General features: G+C 47.4%; 1 protein-coding gene and 3 non-coding genes across 4 annotated transcripts; 1 reads left to right on the forward strand and 3 right to left on the reverse strand.

Moving 5' to 3' along the window:
• The first annotated feature begins 122 nt into the window (after window positions 1–122).
• Window positions 123–10,598, forward strand: exosc9 (exosome component 9). The gene is made up of 13 exons (XM_046340339.1): window positions 123–290; window positions 588–682; window positions 2,086–2,205; window positions 2,345–2,447; window positions 2,775–2,912; window positions 3,167–3,249; window positions 5,586–5,619; window positions 5,720–5,770; window positions 7,272–7,360; window positions 7,528–7,674; window positions 7,853–8,003; window positions 8,337–8,409; window positions 10,193–10,598. Exons 1-12 carry the CDS (start codon window positions 225–227, stop codon window positions 8,391–8,393), a joined length of 1,134 nt encoding a protein of 377 aa, XP_046196295.1. The 5' UTR covers window positions 123–224; the 3' UTR covers window positions 8,394–8,409; window positions 10,193–10,598.
• Window positions 10,599–13,546: 2,948 nt separating this feature from the next.
• On the reverse strand, window positions 13,547–13,618 carry trnaq-cug. Its single transcript has one exon. It is a non-coding gene; the product is annotated as a tRNA-Gln (tRNA).
• A 285-nt stretch (window positions 13,619–13,903) lies between these two features.
• trnai-aau lies at window positions 13,904–13,977 on the reverse strand. The gene has a single exon. It is a non-coding gene; the product is annotated as a tRNA-Ile (tRNA).
• A 315-nt stretch (window positions 13,978–14,292) lies between these two features.
• Window positions 14,293–14,364, reverse strand: trnaq-cug. The gene has a single exon. It is a non-coding gene; the product is annotated as a tRNA-Gln (tRNA).
• Between the last annotated feature and the right edge of the window lie 131 nt (window positions 14,365–14,495).

Genomic DNA, 14,495 nt, shown 5'->3' on the forward strand with positions numbered 1-14,495 from the left:
ATAATTATGACTTTTAGAAATACATTATGGATGGTTGCTACAATTTGAAAAATTATGTAATACATTTGAGCAAATATACCTAATTTTGATTACTTTTATTGTGATAACTTCTTTGTTGCTCTTCCGGAGCAGAGTTCATGAATGTTGACGATTGTTGAAACGTGAACACATGTTAACAAAAAAAACACACCGGCATAGCAATATACAATTCATAGACAGCCAACATGAGAGATACGCCGTTATCAAACTGCGAGCGGGACTTTTTACTCAAAGCCATTCAAGAAAAAAAGGTAGCTGATGCAATTTGTGTATGGTTGCATGTGAATGAAACGTGCTAGCTGAGATAGCCAGATATGCTAGTTAGCTGACATAAATGGCCAATTTAGATGTGGGAACCCAAACTAAAATATTGTACAGTGTCTATCTTTCTACCAATGTTACAGAGTTTGTTAGAGTTCTGGGTCACTGTACATAACCTGTTGTAAACTTGAGCTACCTAGCTAGCTAATTATCTTTTGATGCATCATTGCTATACGAGCTATAAATATTTACGATACATAATCTCGCTCAATAATGTGTACCCGCAGCGCTTGGATGGGAGACAGACCTATGACTACAGGAGCATCAAGATCTCGTTCGGGACAGATTATGGATGCTGCTTTGTTGACCTGGGGAAGACGAGGCGAGTGTTCCTGCCTTTGAAGGCAAAGAAATTACAGTTGAGCAGTGGCTCTCAACCAAAGCTACTGGCCTATCTAAAGCGGATTGTTGAGAAGACCCAAGGCTTACTGCTAAAAACGTAGATGACGGGGGCACTAGGCAAAGCCAAATGCACTTGGTGGTACAGTAACCGAACATGGTTGACAGCCATTCTTAGTGGAGTTGGCTTTCTCGCTACTAACATGGCAGGCTTTTGCACTAAGTTTGCATACATCTGAAAGGACTGGATACAAGTATGGCATTAGCTACCTGGCATCTAGCAGAATGTTTTGCCACCCATCCATCCTAGATCTGATTGTGGTAGGGGCTAGGTGACAGTGGTAGGGGCTAGACAGTGGTAGGGGCTGGTGACAGTGGTAGGGGCTGGTGACAGTGGTAGGGGCATGACAGTGGTAGGGGCTAGGTGACAGTGGTAGGGGCTAGGTGACAGTGGTAGGGGCTATGACAGTGCAGGGGCTCCAGTGGTAGGGGCTAGGTGACAGTGCTAGGGGCTTGACAGTGCAGGGGCTAGGTGACAGTGGTAGGGGCTAGGTGACAGTGCTAGGGGCTAGGTGACAGTGGTAGGGGCTAGGTGACAGTGGTAGGGGCTAGGTGGGGCTGACAGTGCTGGGGCTAGGTGACAGTGCTAGGGGCTAGGTGACAGTGCTAGGGGCTAGGTGACAGTGGTAGGGGCTAGGTGACAGTGGTAGGGGCTAGGTGACAGTGCTAGGGGCTGGGCGGCAGCATAGGGGGGGCTAGGTAGGTGACAGTGCTAGGGGCTAGGTGACAGTGGTAGGGGCTAGGTGACAGTGGTAGGGGCTAGGTGACAGTGGTAGGGGCTAGGGGGGGCTAGCATAGATGGTAGGGGCTAGGTGACAGTGCTAGGGGCTAGGTGACAGTGGTAGGGGCTAGGTGACAGTGCTAGGGGCTAGGTGACAGTGGTAGGGGCTATGGTGGTAGGGGCTAGGTGACGGTGGTAGGGGTTAGGGGCTAGGTGGTAGGGGGGCTAGGTGGTAGGGGCTAGGTGACAATGGTAGGGGCTAGGTGACAGTGGTAGGGGCTAGGTGACAGTGGTAGGGGCTAGGGGCTAGGTGACAGTGGTAGGGGTAGGGCGGCAACTAGGTGACAATGGTACTAGTGGTAGGGGCTAGGTGACAATGGTAGGGGATAGGTGCGCTAGGGGCTAGGTGACAGTGGTAGGGGCTAGGGGCGGTTTGCACTGCATCTCAGTGCAAGAGGCGTCACTACAGTCCCTGGTTTGAATCCAGGCTGTATCTGGCCGGGGTAGGCCGTCATTGTAAATAAGAATTTGTTCTTAACAATGACTTGTCTGGTTAAATAAAAAAATGGTAGGGGCTAAAAAAATGGTGTGTTCTTAACCTCCAGAATCATGGCCCAGGTGTCCTGTGAGCTCATTACTCCGAAAGAGAACCGACCAAATGAAGGACTCATTTTCTTCAACATTGAGCTGTCTCCCATGGCTTCTCCAGCATTTGAGATGGGCAGGTAAGAGTCCTACTATGTTTTTACTTCATAAGGCTATAGTGTAAATTGCATCTGAAAAACGATCACTGAAAATGTTTTATCTGCGTGGTTGTCCTTCCCCCTTCTTGATCTCTCTCTCTCTCTATCTCTCTATCTCTAGGCAGTCAGAGCTGTTGGTGAAGCTGAACAGACAGCTGGAGAGATGCCTCAGGAACTCCAAGTGTATAGACACAGAGTCTCTGTGTGTGGTGTCTGGAGAGAAGGTACACACACACACACACACCTGAAGTTTGGCATGAAGGCTGTGAACGAAAGTCCCCAAATTGGGTTTCAATTCCAGTCAATTCAGGAAGTAAACCAAATTCAAATTTGAAATGTTCTCCATTGAAAAGCATTGAAGATAATTGTTATTTCAATTTAATTCCTGAATTGACAGGAACTCAATATTTGGAAGGTGTTTTTAATGTTTTGTACACTCAGTGTATATCTACTGGTCTTCCAAGGTATAATGCCTATCTCTCTACCTGTCTATTTCTCCAGATGTGGTACAGATCAATATCTGTGTAATTAGTGTGTCTGTGTATCTCCAGGTGTGGCAGATTAGGGTGGACGTCCACTTGCTGAACCACGATGGTAACCTAATGGACGCTGCCAGCATTGCTGCCATCGCGGCCCTCTGTCACTTCAGACGGCCCGATGTGGGCATCCAGGGAGAGGAAGTCACTGTGGTGAGGAAAGGGGTGGGGTGATGCTATCGACAACTAATGCCATGGCAACAATCTTTGACATTGATTACACCCCTGGGTGGTGTTAATTAGGAACCACACTGACAAACAGGGAAGGACCACCTGGGTTTGTCTAATAAGACACACACATTTTTGTCACACGTTGCAAAAGGTTTTAAAAATGTCACCTGTTGCATGCCCTAATGAACACAACCCAAATGTATAATGATTTAACCCTTCATGTGTCTGTTCCACAGTACAGTACAGAGGAGAGAGACCCCATTCCCCTCAGCATCTACCACATGCCCATCTGTGTCAGTTTCGCCTTCTTCCAACAAGGGTAGGTCCCTGTTATATAAGATCACCTGTATGTTTGATATCACTATCAGACAGTGATGGCTGCCATTGCAGATCTCTCAAGTTCTCCTTCTCCTGTTCTCCTTCTCTCCTCCTTCCCTTTCCTCTCCCTCTTTCCTCTCCTGTTCTCTCTCCTCTCTCCCTTTCCTCTCCTGTTCTCCTTCTCTCTTTCTCTCTCCTCCTCTCCTCTCCTGTTCTCCTTCTCTCCTCTCTCCTTCCCTTTCCTCTCCTGTTCTCCTTCTCTCCTCTCCTTTTCTCCTCTCCCTCTCTTCCCTTTCCTCTCCTGTTCTCCTTCTCTCCTCTCTTCCCTTCTCCTCTCCTTTCTCCTCTCTCCCTTCTCCTCTTCCCTCTCCTTCTCTTCTCTCTCTTTCTCTTCTCCTTCTCTCCTCTCTTCCCTCCTTCTCTCTCCTTCTCTCTCTCCTTCCTCTCCTTCTCTCCTCTCTTCCCTTTCCTCTCCTGTTCTCCTTCTCTCCTCTCTTCCCTCTCCTCTCCTTCTTCTCCTTCTCTCCTCTCCTCTCTCCTCCTCTCCCTCCTCTCCTCCTGTTCTCCTCTCTCCTCCCTTCCCTTTCCTCTCCTGTTCTCCTTCTCTCTCTTCCCTCTCCCTCCTGTTCTCCTTCTCTCCTCTCCTTCTCTCCTCTTCCCTTTCCTCTCCTGTTCTCCTTCTCTCCTCTCTTCCCTTCCCTCTCCTGTTCTCCTTCTCTCCTCTCTTCCCTCTCCTGTTCTCCTCTCTTTCCCTTTCCTCTCCTGTTCTCCTTCTCCTCTCTTCTCTCCTCTCCTGTTCTCCTTCTCTCTCCCTTTCCTCTCCTGTTCCCTCTCCTCTCCTGTTCTCCTTCTCTCTCTCTTCCCTCTCCTCTCCTGTTCTCCTTCTCTCCTCTCTTCCCTCTCCTCTCCTGTTCTCCTTCTCTCTTCCCTCTCTCCTGTTCTCCTTCTCCTCTCTCCTGTTCTCCTTCTCTCTTCCCTCTCCTCTCCTGTTCTCCTTCTCTCCTCTCTTCTCTCTCCTCTCCTGTTCTCCTTCTCTCCTCTCTTCCCTCTCCTCTCCTGTTCTCCTTCTCTCCTCTCTTCCCTCTCCTCTCCTGTTCTCCTTCTCTCCTCTCTTCCCTCTCCTCTCCTGTTCTCCTTCTCTCCTCTCTTCCCTCTCCTCTCCTGTTCTCCTTCTCTCCTCTCTTCCCTCTCCTCTCCTGTTCTCCTTCTCTCCTCTCTTCCCTCTCCTCTGTTCTCCTTCTCTCTCTCTCTTCTCTCTCCTCTCCTCTCCTCTCCTCTGTTCTCCTTCTCTCTCCTTCCCTCTCCTCTCCTGTTCTCCTTCTCCTCTCTTCCCTCCTCTCCTGTTCTCCTTCTCTCTTCCCTCTCTCCTCTCCTCTTCTTCCTTCTCCTCTCCTCTCTTCTCTCCTCCTCTCTTCCCTCTCCTCTCCTGTTCTCCTTCTCTCCTCTCTTCCCTCTCTTCTCCTTCTCTCCTCTCTTCCTGTTCTCCTTCTCTCCTCTCTTCCCTCTCCTCTCCTGTTCTCCTTCTCTCCTCTCTTCCCTCTCCTCTCCTGTTCTCTTCTCCCTCTCCTCTCTCTTCTCTCCTCTCTGTTCTCCTTCTCTCTCTCTCTCCTCTCCTGTTCTCCTTCTCTCCTCTCTTCCCTCTCCTCTCCTGTTCTCCTTCTCTCCTCTCTTCCCTCTCCTCTCCTGTTCTCCTTCTCTCCTCTCTTCCCTCTCCTCTCCTGTTCTCCTTCTCTCCTCTCTCCCTCTCCTCTCCTTCTCCTTCTCTCCTCTCTTCCCTCTCCTCTCCTGTTCTCCTTCTCTCCTCTCTTCCCTCCTCTCTGTTCTAGCTCCTTCTCTCCTCTCTTCCCTCTCCTCCCTGTTCTCCTTCTCTCTCCTTCTCTCCTCTCCTGTTCTCCTTCTCTCCTCTCTTCCCTCTCCTCTCCTGTTCTCCTTCTCTCCTCTCTTCCCTCTCCTCTCCTGTTCTCCTTCTCTCCTCTCTTCCCTCTCCTCTCCTGTTCTCCTTCTCTCCTCTCTTCCCTCTCCTCTCCTGTTCTCCTTCTCTCCTCTCTTCCCTTCCTCTCCTGTTCTCTCTCCATCCTTCCCTCTCTCTCCTGTTCTCCTTCTCTCCTCTCTTCCCTCTCCTGTTCTCCTTCTCTCCTCTCTTCCCTCTCCTGTTCTCCTTCTCTCCTCTCTTCCCTCTCCTGTTCTCCTTCTCTCCTCTCTTCCCTCTCCTCTCCTGTTCTCCTTCTCTCCTCTCTGCTCCTCAAAGACCCTCTCCTCTCCTCTCTCCCTCCTGGGGAGCTCTCCTGTCTCTATCTCCTCTCCCCTCTCCTGTTCTCCTTCTCTCCTCTGCTCCAGCCTGCTCAAAGACCAGGCGGTTCCCCTAGAGATAGTCAGCTGACTCTCCTCCTCCTGTTCTCCTTCTCTCCTGTTCTCCTTCTCCCTCTCTCTCTTCCCTTTCCTCTCCTACCCCTCTCTCTCTCTGGGTACCTGTTGGGATCTGCCCATCCAGAGATGGAGGCATCATGCTGCTCAAAGACCAGGCGGGTACTGGGGAGCCATAGAGATAGTCAGCTGCTCAAAGACCAGGCGGGTACTGGGGAGCCATAGAGATAGTCAGCTGCTCAAAGACCAGGCGGGTACTGGGGAGCCATAGAGATAGTCAGCTGCTCAAAGACCAGGCGGGTACTGGGGAGCCATAGAGATAGTCAGCTGCTCAAAGACCAGGCGGGTACTGGGGAGCCATAGAGATAGTCAGCTGCTCAAAGACCAGGCGGGTACTGGGGAGCCATAGAGATAGTCAGCTGCTCAAAAGACCAGGCGGGTACTGGGGAGCCATAGAGATAGTCAGCTGCTCAAAGACCAGGCGGGTACTGGGGAGCCATAGAGATAGTCAGCTGCTCAAAGACCAGGCGGGTACTGGGGAGCCATAGAGATAGTCAGCTGCTCAAAGACCAGGCGGGTACTGGGGAGCCATAGAGATAGTCAGCTGCTCAAAGACCAGGCGGGTACTGGGGAGCCATAGAGATAGTCAGCTGCTCAAAGACCAGGCGGGTACTGGGGGCCATAGAGATAGTCAGCTGCTCAAAGACCAGGCGGGTACTGGGGAGCCATAGAGATAGTCAGCTGCTCAAAGACCAGGCGGGTACTGGGGAGCCATAGAGATAGTCAGCTGCTCAAAGACCAGGCGGGTACTGGGGGGCCATAGAGATAGTCAGCTGCTCAAAAGACCAGGCGGGTACTGGGGAGCCATAGAGATAGTCAGCTGCTCAAAGACCAGGCGGGTACTGGGGAGCCATAGAGATAGTCAGCTGCTCAAAAGACCAGGCGGGTACTGGGGAGCCATAGAGATAGTCAGCTGCTCAAAAGACCAGGCGGGTACTGGGGAGCCATAGAGATAGTCAGCTGCTCAAAGACCAGGCGGGTACTGGGGAGCCATAGAGATAGTCAGCTGCTCAAAAGACCAGGCGGGTACTGGGGAGCCATAGAGATAGTCAGCTGCTCAAAAGACCAGGCGGGTACTGGGGGGCCATAGAGATACCGTCAGCTGCTCAAAAGACCAGGCGGGTACTGGGGGGCCATAGAGATACCGTCAGCTGCTCAAAAGACCAGGCGGGTACTGGGGGGCCATAGAGATACCGTCAGCTGCTCAAAAGACCAGGCGGGTACTGGGGGCCATAGAGATACCGTCAGCTGCTCAAAAGACCAGGCGGGTACTGGGGGGCCATAGAGATACCGTCAGCTGCTCAAAGACCAGGCGGGTACTGGGGGGCCATAGAGATACCGTCAGCTGCTCAAAGACCAGGCGGGTACTGGGGAGTTAATGCAACTCTGGATCCTTGTCCCTGTACGGGCAGACCCGGGATGCCAACCCACGACCACAACAACACTTTCTATGCTCAAATCAGCATGCTAAACACTTGTCTAGATATCATAACCATGGCTTTGGTAGGCCAGGGAGCAGATAATATTCAGGATGGATACGAGCATACTCTAGCTACTTCACTGTGAATTGTATCTCTAAAGCATGCTGTGTTTGTACAGGTCCTCAGGTGCAGTAAGATCGCAAGTGTCAAAGTGTCAGAGATCACAGAGCTAATCAACAAAGCCTTGGAGAACGACAAGAAAGCCAGGTGGGTCACGTCAACTTGGTCTCGTTAGCGTTCATTTAGACTTTGTGGCTGTGCTATCGAATGGAAACCTGTTTATATAAACCTCCGTGACTCTGGTGTTGCTAGTTTGGCGTCATTTAATTTTTGGATTCCAATAAAGTTCTCTATTTGAATATCGGATATTTCAGAAAAACTGGGGGTAAGTTTGGCTTCGCAGAGTCGTTGCCCCAGGAGCGAATCACAGCGCTGAAAACAAACGTGTCACCTGTGGAAATGAGTGACGTCAAGGAGAAGGCCAATGAGATCGTCCAGAGAGCTGAGGTCCCACCCCAAACGTATCCCTTCAAAGAAAGTTACTCTGAACACATTTGGAGGAGAATACTATTTTCTCCAAGGGGGAAGGTCATTGTTTGTGAGCGAGTGACTTGGTGTGCCTGTACTCTTGTCTGTTTTCTCAATGCTATTGATCCATGGTTTACTCTAGACTCTAGTCCTTAACCAACCGTGGGACAGCGTTCCCTCTCCAGTGTTAACTGCCCCAGGTACAGGCCAGGTGGGGGAGGGGCTAGAGAACTCCTGGGGTCTGAAGGAAGAGGAGGAGGAGGAAGATGAGACGGTGGAGTTGAAGATGGAGTTGGAAGAGGGCATGAGGAGAAGGGGAGAGGTAACTATTTGCCTAAGTTTTGTTTTCCTTGGGTGAGTGAAACTGACTCGCCTGGTCCCAGATCTGTTTGTGCTGTCTTCTATGGTCATAGTTGGCAAGACAGCACAGAATGATCTGGAACCAGGCTACAAAAATGAATCAATCGCTCCAGGGGCGCGGAGCTACGCCTGACCCATCCCTCACTCACCACCCAGGTAACACCCCTCTACACCTGACCCATTGCCTCCAGCCCCTCTAGAGTAGGGAGGGTTGGTTTGTGAGCATAAAGATACTTTTCTGTTCTTTTAAGTGTAACGATCAATAAAGTACATCTCATCTTATTGTGTTTCCTAGGTGACGTGGTGGTCATCTCAGACAGTGACAGCGAGGAGGATGATGTTGTCATCTTGAACCAGGTAACAACAAAGTAAGTGACACTTTTAGATTTGTTTTCTTCTGGGTTCTATAGAACCCCTTTCTGTGTTTCCCAAGCATTGCCTCACGAGGGCAACGCGCGCAAGTTGGTGGCATAACACCAGGGAGTTCTTCTAGAACGGCAGCAAGTTGGTGGCAGAACACCAGGGAGTTCTTCTAGAACAGCAGCAAGTTGGTGGCAGAACACCAGGGAGTTCTTCTAGAACGGCAGCAAGTTGGTGGCGGAACACCAGGGAGTTCTTCTGGAACGGCAGCCCCAAAACATGCCTCTGTTTACATGTTGCTTATGAGTGGATTTGACAGTACATGTCTATTATAATTGGATTTTACGGCTTGTACGTATGTCCTTCTTAATATAAAGTTTGTGTCATCATCGCAAATCAACTGCATTATACTTTAAAAAAACAGCACTTCAACCAGTAAAATGTCTCTTTGGATAGCTTTTGCTACAGCCTATGTCAATGAGGGTTAGCATTCTAGCTGTCAACTGCTGCATAGAAAATAGTTTTTTTTATGTTTGTTGCAAAGATCACAACCAAATATAATCTGTTCAAGCAAGAATCAAAACATCATTGTCAGCGTATGAGAAACCCCCCAAAAAACATATTTTTTGTTTAGAAGTAATAAAAGCGCAAGTCTTAGACTGTTGAATGGGTGCAGGTGGTGATGATTTTCTTACTGCAGACGAGAGCCGTGTGCATCTGTCTGGGCCGTCAGTGTGTTGTGTGCTGGAAAGGGGTCTAGGCGTTTCATACAGATTACACACCAAATACATCTGTCTGGGCCGTCAGTGTGTTGTGTGCTGGAAAGGGGTCTAGGCGTTTCATACAGATTACACACCAAATACATCTGTCTGGGCCGTCAGTGTGTTGTGTGCTGGAAAGGGGTCTAGGCGTTTCATACAGATTACACACCAAATACATCTGTCTGGGCCGTCAGTGTGTTGTGTGCTGGAAAGGGGTCTAGGCGTTTCATACAGATTACACACCAAATACATCTGTCTGGGCCATCAGTGTGTTGTGTGCTGGAAAGGGGTCTAGGCGTTTCATACAGATTACACACCAAATACATCTGTCTGGGCCGTCAGTGTGTTGTGTGCTGGAAAGGGGTCTAGGCGTTTCATACAGATTACACACCAAATACATCTGTCTGGGCAGTGTGTTGTGTGCTGGAAAGGGGTCAGTGTTACACACCAAATACATCTGTTGTGTGTTGTGTACTGGGGGTCTAAAGGGGTCTGTGTTGTGTGCTGGAAAGGCGTTTCATACAGATTACACACCAAATACATCTGTCTGGGCCGTCAGTGTGTTGTGTGCTGGAAAGGGGTCTAGGCGTTTCATACAGATTACACAAATACACATACAATCCTCAAGTTCCATGTTCACTTTCAGATGGATTTATTTGTTTAGGTTACTGGGCCGTCAGTGTGTTGTGTGCTGGAAAGGGGTCTAGGCGTTTCATACAGATTACACACCAAATACACACCCTAACAAGTTCCATAGAAATGACACCTTCACTTTCAGATGGATTTATTTTTTAGGTTACACCCACAAGCACATCGTCTCATTGCTGTTGTAAATGCAAACCATTCAAGTTGTAATGTTGGGTTCTTTAAAACACCAGAACATCCTTCTGATCTACTGAGAACCAGACATAGTGATGCTCATTTCATGTGTATATTATACATTAGTCTAATCATGAAAACAATAACCTTTTTACAAGTGAAGTTGTGCTTACTTTGAGGAAGAAATGTACCAGACTTTGTTCTCTCTCAGGGAGAAGGGCTCCAGCTCTAACCAACAGGAGGCAGTAGCCTCCAAGCAGCAGCAGAAGAAGAAGAAGAAGAGGGGGCAGTAGCCTCCAAGCAGCAGCAGAAGAAGAAGAAGAAGAAGAGGGGGCAGTAGCCTCCAAGCAGCAGCAGAAGAAGAAGAAGAGGGGGCAGTAGCCTCCAAGCAGCAGCAGCAGAAGAAGAAGAAGAGGAAGTGAAATATGTTTTTTTTTCTTGAGCGGATGGAACATAAATAAATAGTAGACTAGAAATTGACCACAAGAAGCCACAAAATATATGACTAAAACAATCATTTCAAACCATGCTTACATTTGTATACAAACAGTTGTCTCTCTGTTATGTGTGAGAAAACTTGGGAACAGATTTCCTAAATTAAAATAATTTCTAAGATGTTTTCCTGGTCTTTTTACAGTCTGTCTCCAACAATGAAAAAATATATATATATATATATTTTGGCTCAGAAAATGAGGGGCCCAATAAAACCACCCGTGGGCCAAATTCAGCCAGTTGGGAACCTTGCAGTCAATGTATTGAAGCATACAGTAGATGTATTGATTATTAGGAACCACCTGAAGCATACAGTAGATGTATTGTTTATTAGGAACCACCTGAAGCATACAGTAGATGTATTGAAGCATACAGTAGATGTATTGTTTATTAGGAACCACCTGAGGCATACAGTAGATGTATTGATTATTAGGAACCACCTGAAGCATACAGTAGATGTATTGTTTATTAGGAACCACCTGAGGCATACAGTAGATGTATTGTTTATTAGGAACCACCTGAGGCATACAGTAGATGTATTGTTTATTAGGAACCACCTGAGGCATACAGTAGATGTATTGAAGCATACAGTAGATGTATTGTTTATTAGGAACCACCTGAAGCATACAGTAGATGTATTGAAGCATACAGTAGATGTATTGTTTATTAGGAACCACCTGAGGCATACAGTAGATGTATTGTTTATTAGGAACCACCTGAAGCATACAGTAGATGTATTGAAGCATACAGTAGATGTATTGTTTATTAGGAACCACCTGAAGCATACAGTAGATGTATTGATTATTAGGAACCACCTGAAGCATACAGTAGATGTATTGAAGCATACAGTAGATGTATTGTTCATAACAATAAACAAGGGTATATAAAGGGGTACTGGTCCAGAGTCAATGTGGAGGCTATATACAGGGGTACTGGTACAGAGTCAATGTGGAGGCTATATACAGGGGTACTGGTCCAGAGTCAATGTGGAGGCTATATACAGGGGTACTGGTCCAGAGTCAATGTGGAGGCTATATACAGGGGTACTGGTCCAGAGTCAATGTGGAGGCTATATACAGGGGTACCAATGTATATACAGAGTCAATGTGGAGGCTATATAAAGGGGTACTGGTCCAGAGTCAATGTGGAGGCTATATACAGGGGTACTGGTCCAGAGTCAATGTGGAGGCTATATACAGGGGTACTGGTACAGAGTCAATGTGGAGGCTATATACAGGGTGTACCAGTACAGAGTCAATGTGGAGGCTATATACAGGGTGTACTGGTACAGAGTCAATGTGGAGGCTATATACAGGGGTACTGGTACAGAGTCAATGTGGAGGCTATATACAGGGGTACTGGTACCAGTACAGAGTCAATGTGGAGGCTATATACAGGGGTACTGGTCCAGAGTCAATGTGGAGGCTATATACAGGGTGTACCAGTACAGAGTCAATGTGGAGGCTATATACAGGGGTACTATATACAGGTACTGGTCAGAGTCAATGTGGAGGCTATATACAGGGGTACTGGTACAGAGTCAATGTGGAGGCTATATACAAAGGTACTGGTCCAGAGTCAATGTGGAGGCTATATACAGGGGTACCAGTACAGAGTCAATGTGGAGGCTATATACAGGGTGTACCAGTACAGAGTCAATGTGGAGGCTATATACAGGGGTACCGGTACAGAGTCAATGTGGAGGCTATATACAGGGGGTACTGGTCCAGAGTCAATGTGGAGGCTATATACAGGGGGTACTGGTACAGAGTCAATGTGGAGGCTATATACAGAGTCAATGTGGAGGCTATATACAGGGTGTACCAGTACAGAGTCAATGTGGAGGTTATATACAGGGGTAATGGTACAGAGTCAATGTGGAGGCTATATACAGGGGTACCAGTACAGAGTCAATGTGGAGGCTATATACAGGGGTACCAGTACAGAGTCAATGTGGAGGTTATATATATACAGAGTCAATGGTAATGGTACAGAGTCAATGTGGAGGCTATATACAGGGGTACCAGTACAGAGTCAATGTGGAGGCTATATACAGGGGTACCAGTACAGAGTCAATGTGGAAATTATATACAAAGGTAATGGTACAGAGTCAATGTGGAGGCTATATACAGGGGTACCAGTACAGAGTCAATGTGGAGGCTATATACAGGGGGTACCAGTACAGAGTCAATGTGGAAATTATATACAAAGGTAATGGTACAGAGTCAATGTGGAGGCTATATACAGGGGTACCAGTACAGAGTCAATGTGGAGGCTATATACAGGGGGTACCAGTACAGAGTCAATGTGGAGGCTATACAGGGGGTACCAGTACAGAGTCAATGTGGAGGCTATATACAGGGGGTACCAGTACAGAGTCAATGTGGAAATTATATACAAAGGTAATGGTACAGAGTCAATGTGGAGGCTATATACAGGGGTACCAGTACAGAGTCAATGTGGAGGCTATATACAGGGGGTACCAGTACAGAGTCAATGTGGAAATTATATACAAAGGTAATGGTACAGAGTCAATGTGGAGGCTATATACAGGGGTACCAGTACAGAGTCAATGTGGAGGCTATATACAGGGGGTACCAGTACAGAGTCAATGTGGAGGCTATATACAGGGGTACCAGTACAGAGTCAATGTGGAAATTATATACAAAGGTAATGGTACAGAGTCAATGTGGAGGCTATATACAGGGGTACCAGTACAGAGTCAATGTGGAGGCTATATACAGGGGGTACCAGTACAGAGTCAATGTGGAAATTATATACAAAGGTAATGGTACAGAGTCAATGTGGAGGCTATATACAGGGGTACCAGTACAGAGTCAATGTGGAGGCTATACAGGGGGTACCAGTACAGAGTCAATGTGGAGGCTATACAGGGGGTACCGGTACAGACTCAGGGGTACACTATCAAAGGCAGATTTAACAAAAATTAATGGAAAAAAGTTTGTTAAGACTGATGGTGTCTGATTATTTTGTGGTAATTGTTTAGGAATACAATAACATTGACAACAGATTGATGTGAAGACAAGTGTGTGTTCAGCCGCAAAACACAGGCAGGTCCTACCGAGATTTGAACTCGGATCGCAGGATTCAGAGTCCTGAGTGCTAACCATTACACCATAGAACCAGTTGTGGCAGTAACGACTGAAATTAAATTTATCAATGAAATATGGCACTGTCGTTTGCGCATTAATCGCGAGGAATTCCTTTTGAGGAACTAGGAACTGGCTTTGAAAAGTTACGTAGACGTGTTAAACCAGAGGATATCAACAACCTCACGATTTTAGAGGAGGAAAAGCGCTCCGAATTTGACATGTTTGAGTTGAGATTCCGTGTTGAAGGACGCCAGTGTACAGGAGACACGTGTTTTGAATGCTCCTGGTGTACAACTCGAGAAAAATAAAACATATTCTGGCCAGTACGGGTATCGAACCCGCGACCTTCGCGTTATTAGCACGACGCTCTAACCAACTGAGCTAACCGGCCTTGTTAATGTTTGAACATGTACATATTTCAAACGCAATTAACGATGCTGGAAGAAGTGTTTTTAAAAGTATGTTTGACTATTATTTTGGAGTAGCAAGTAGTGGACTACTATTAACTTACCATATTACCTTCATAGTAGGAATTTCTTGTGGGTTCGTATTATTTCAGTCTCTACCACGCTTTCACCTCACCCTTGGTATGAAAGCTCTTGTCAGAAAAAGGGCAATGTCGTTCCGAAACGAGCTCAATCGGTTAAAAAGATGGAAGGCTTGACCCTCGCAGAAGACTCAATCAAGTTCAACGCAAAAACCAGACAGGTCCTACCGAGATTTGAACTCGGATCGCAGGATTCAGAGTCCTGAGTGCTAACCATTACACCATAGAACCACACAGTACCAAAGAGCACTAACAACTTACTAAGACCTTGACTTCGGTCAATCGTCTTCCAGGTGTTATGGTGAGCATTCTGTACTTTGCTAATTACTGCTTATCGACTCCCATCCACTTGTTTCTTTCAC

Source organism: Oncorhynchus gorbuscha, unplaced genomic scaffold (assembly GCF_021184085.1).
Source record: "Oncorhynchus gorbuscha isolate QuinsamMale2020 ecotype Even-year unplaced genomic scaffold, OgorEven_v1.0 Un_scaffold_3868, whole genome shotgun sequence".
NCBI classification, from domain to species: Eukaryota; Metazoa; Chordata; class Actinopteri; order Salmoniformes; family Salmonidae; genus Oncorhynchus; species Oncorhynchus gorbuscha.

What these genes read in the sequence shown, in the direction of transcription:
- exosc9 (XM_046340339.1), top strand. Translation starts at nt 225, where the DNA reads ATGAGAGATACGCCGTTATCAAACTGCGAGCGGGACTTTTTACTCAAA. An exon ending in TTCGCCTTCTTCCAACAAGG is followed by an intron (nt 3,250 to 5,585) that starts GTAGGTCCCTGT and finishes CCTCTGCTCCAG; the next exon opens with CCTGCTCAAAGACCAGGCGG. An exon ending in GAGAACGACAAGAAAGCCAG is followed by an intron (nt 7,361 to 7,527) that starts GTGGGTCACGTC and finishes CGGATATTTCAG; the next exon opens with AAAAACTGGGGGTAAGTTTG.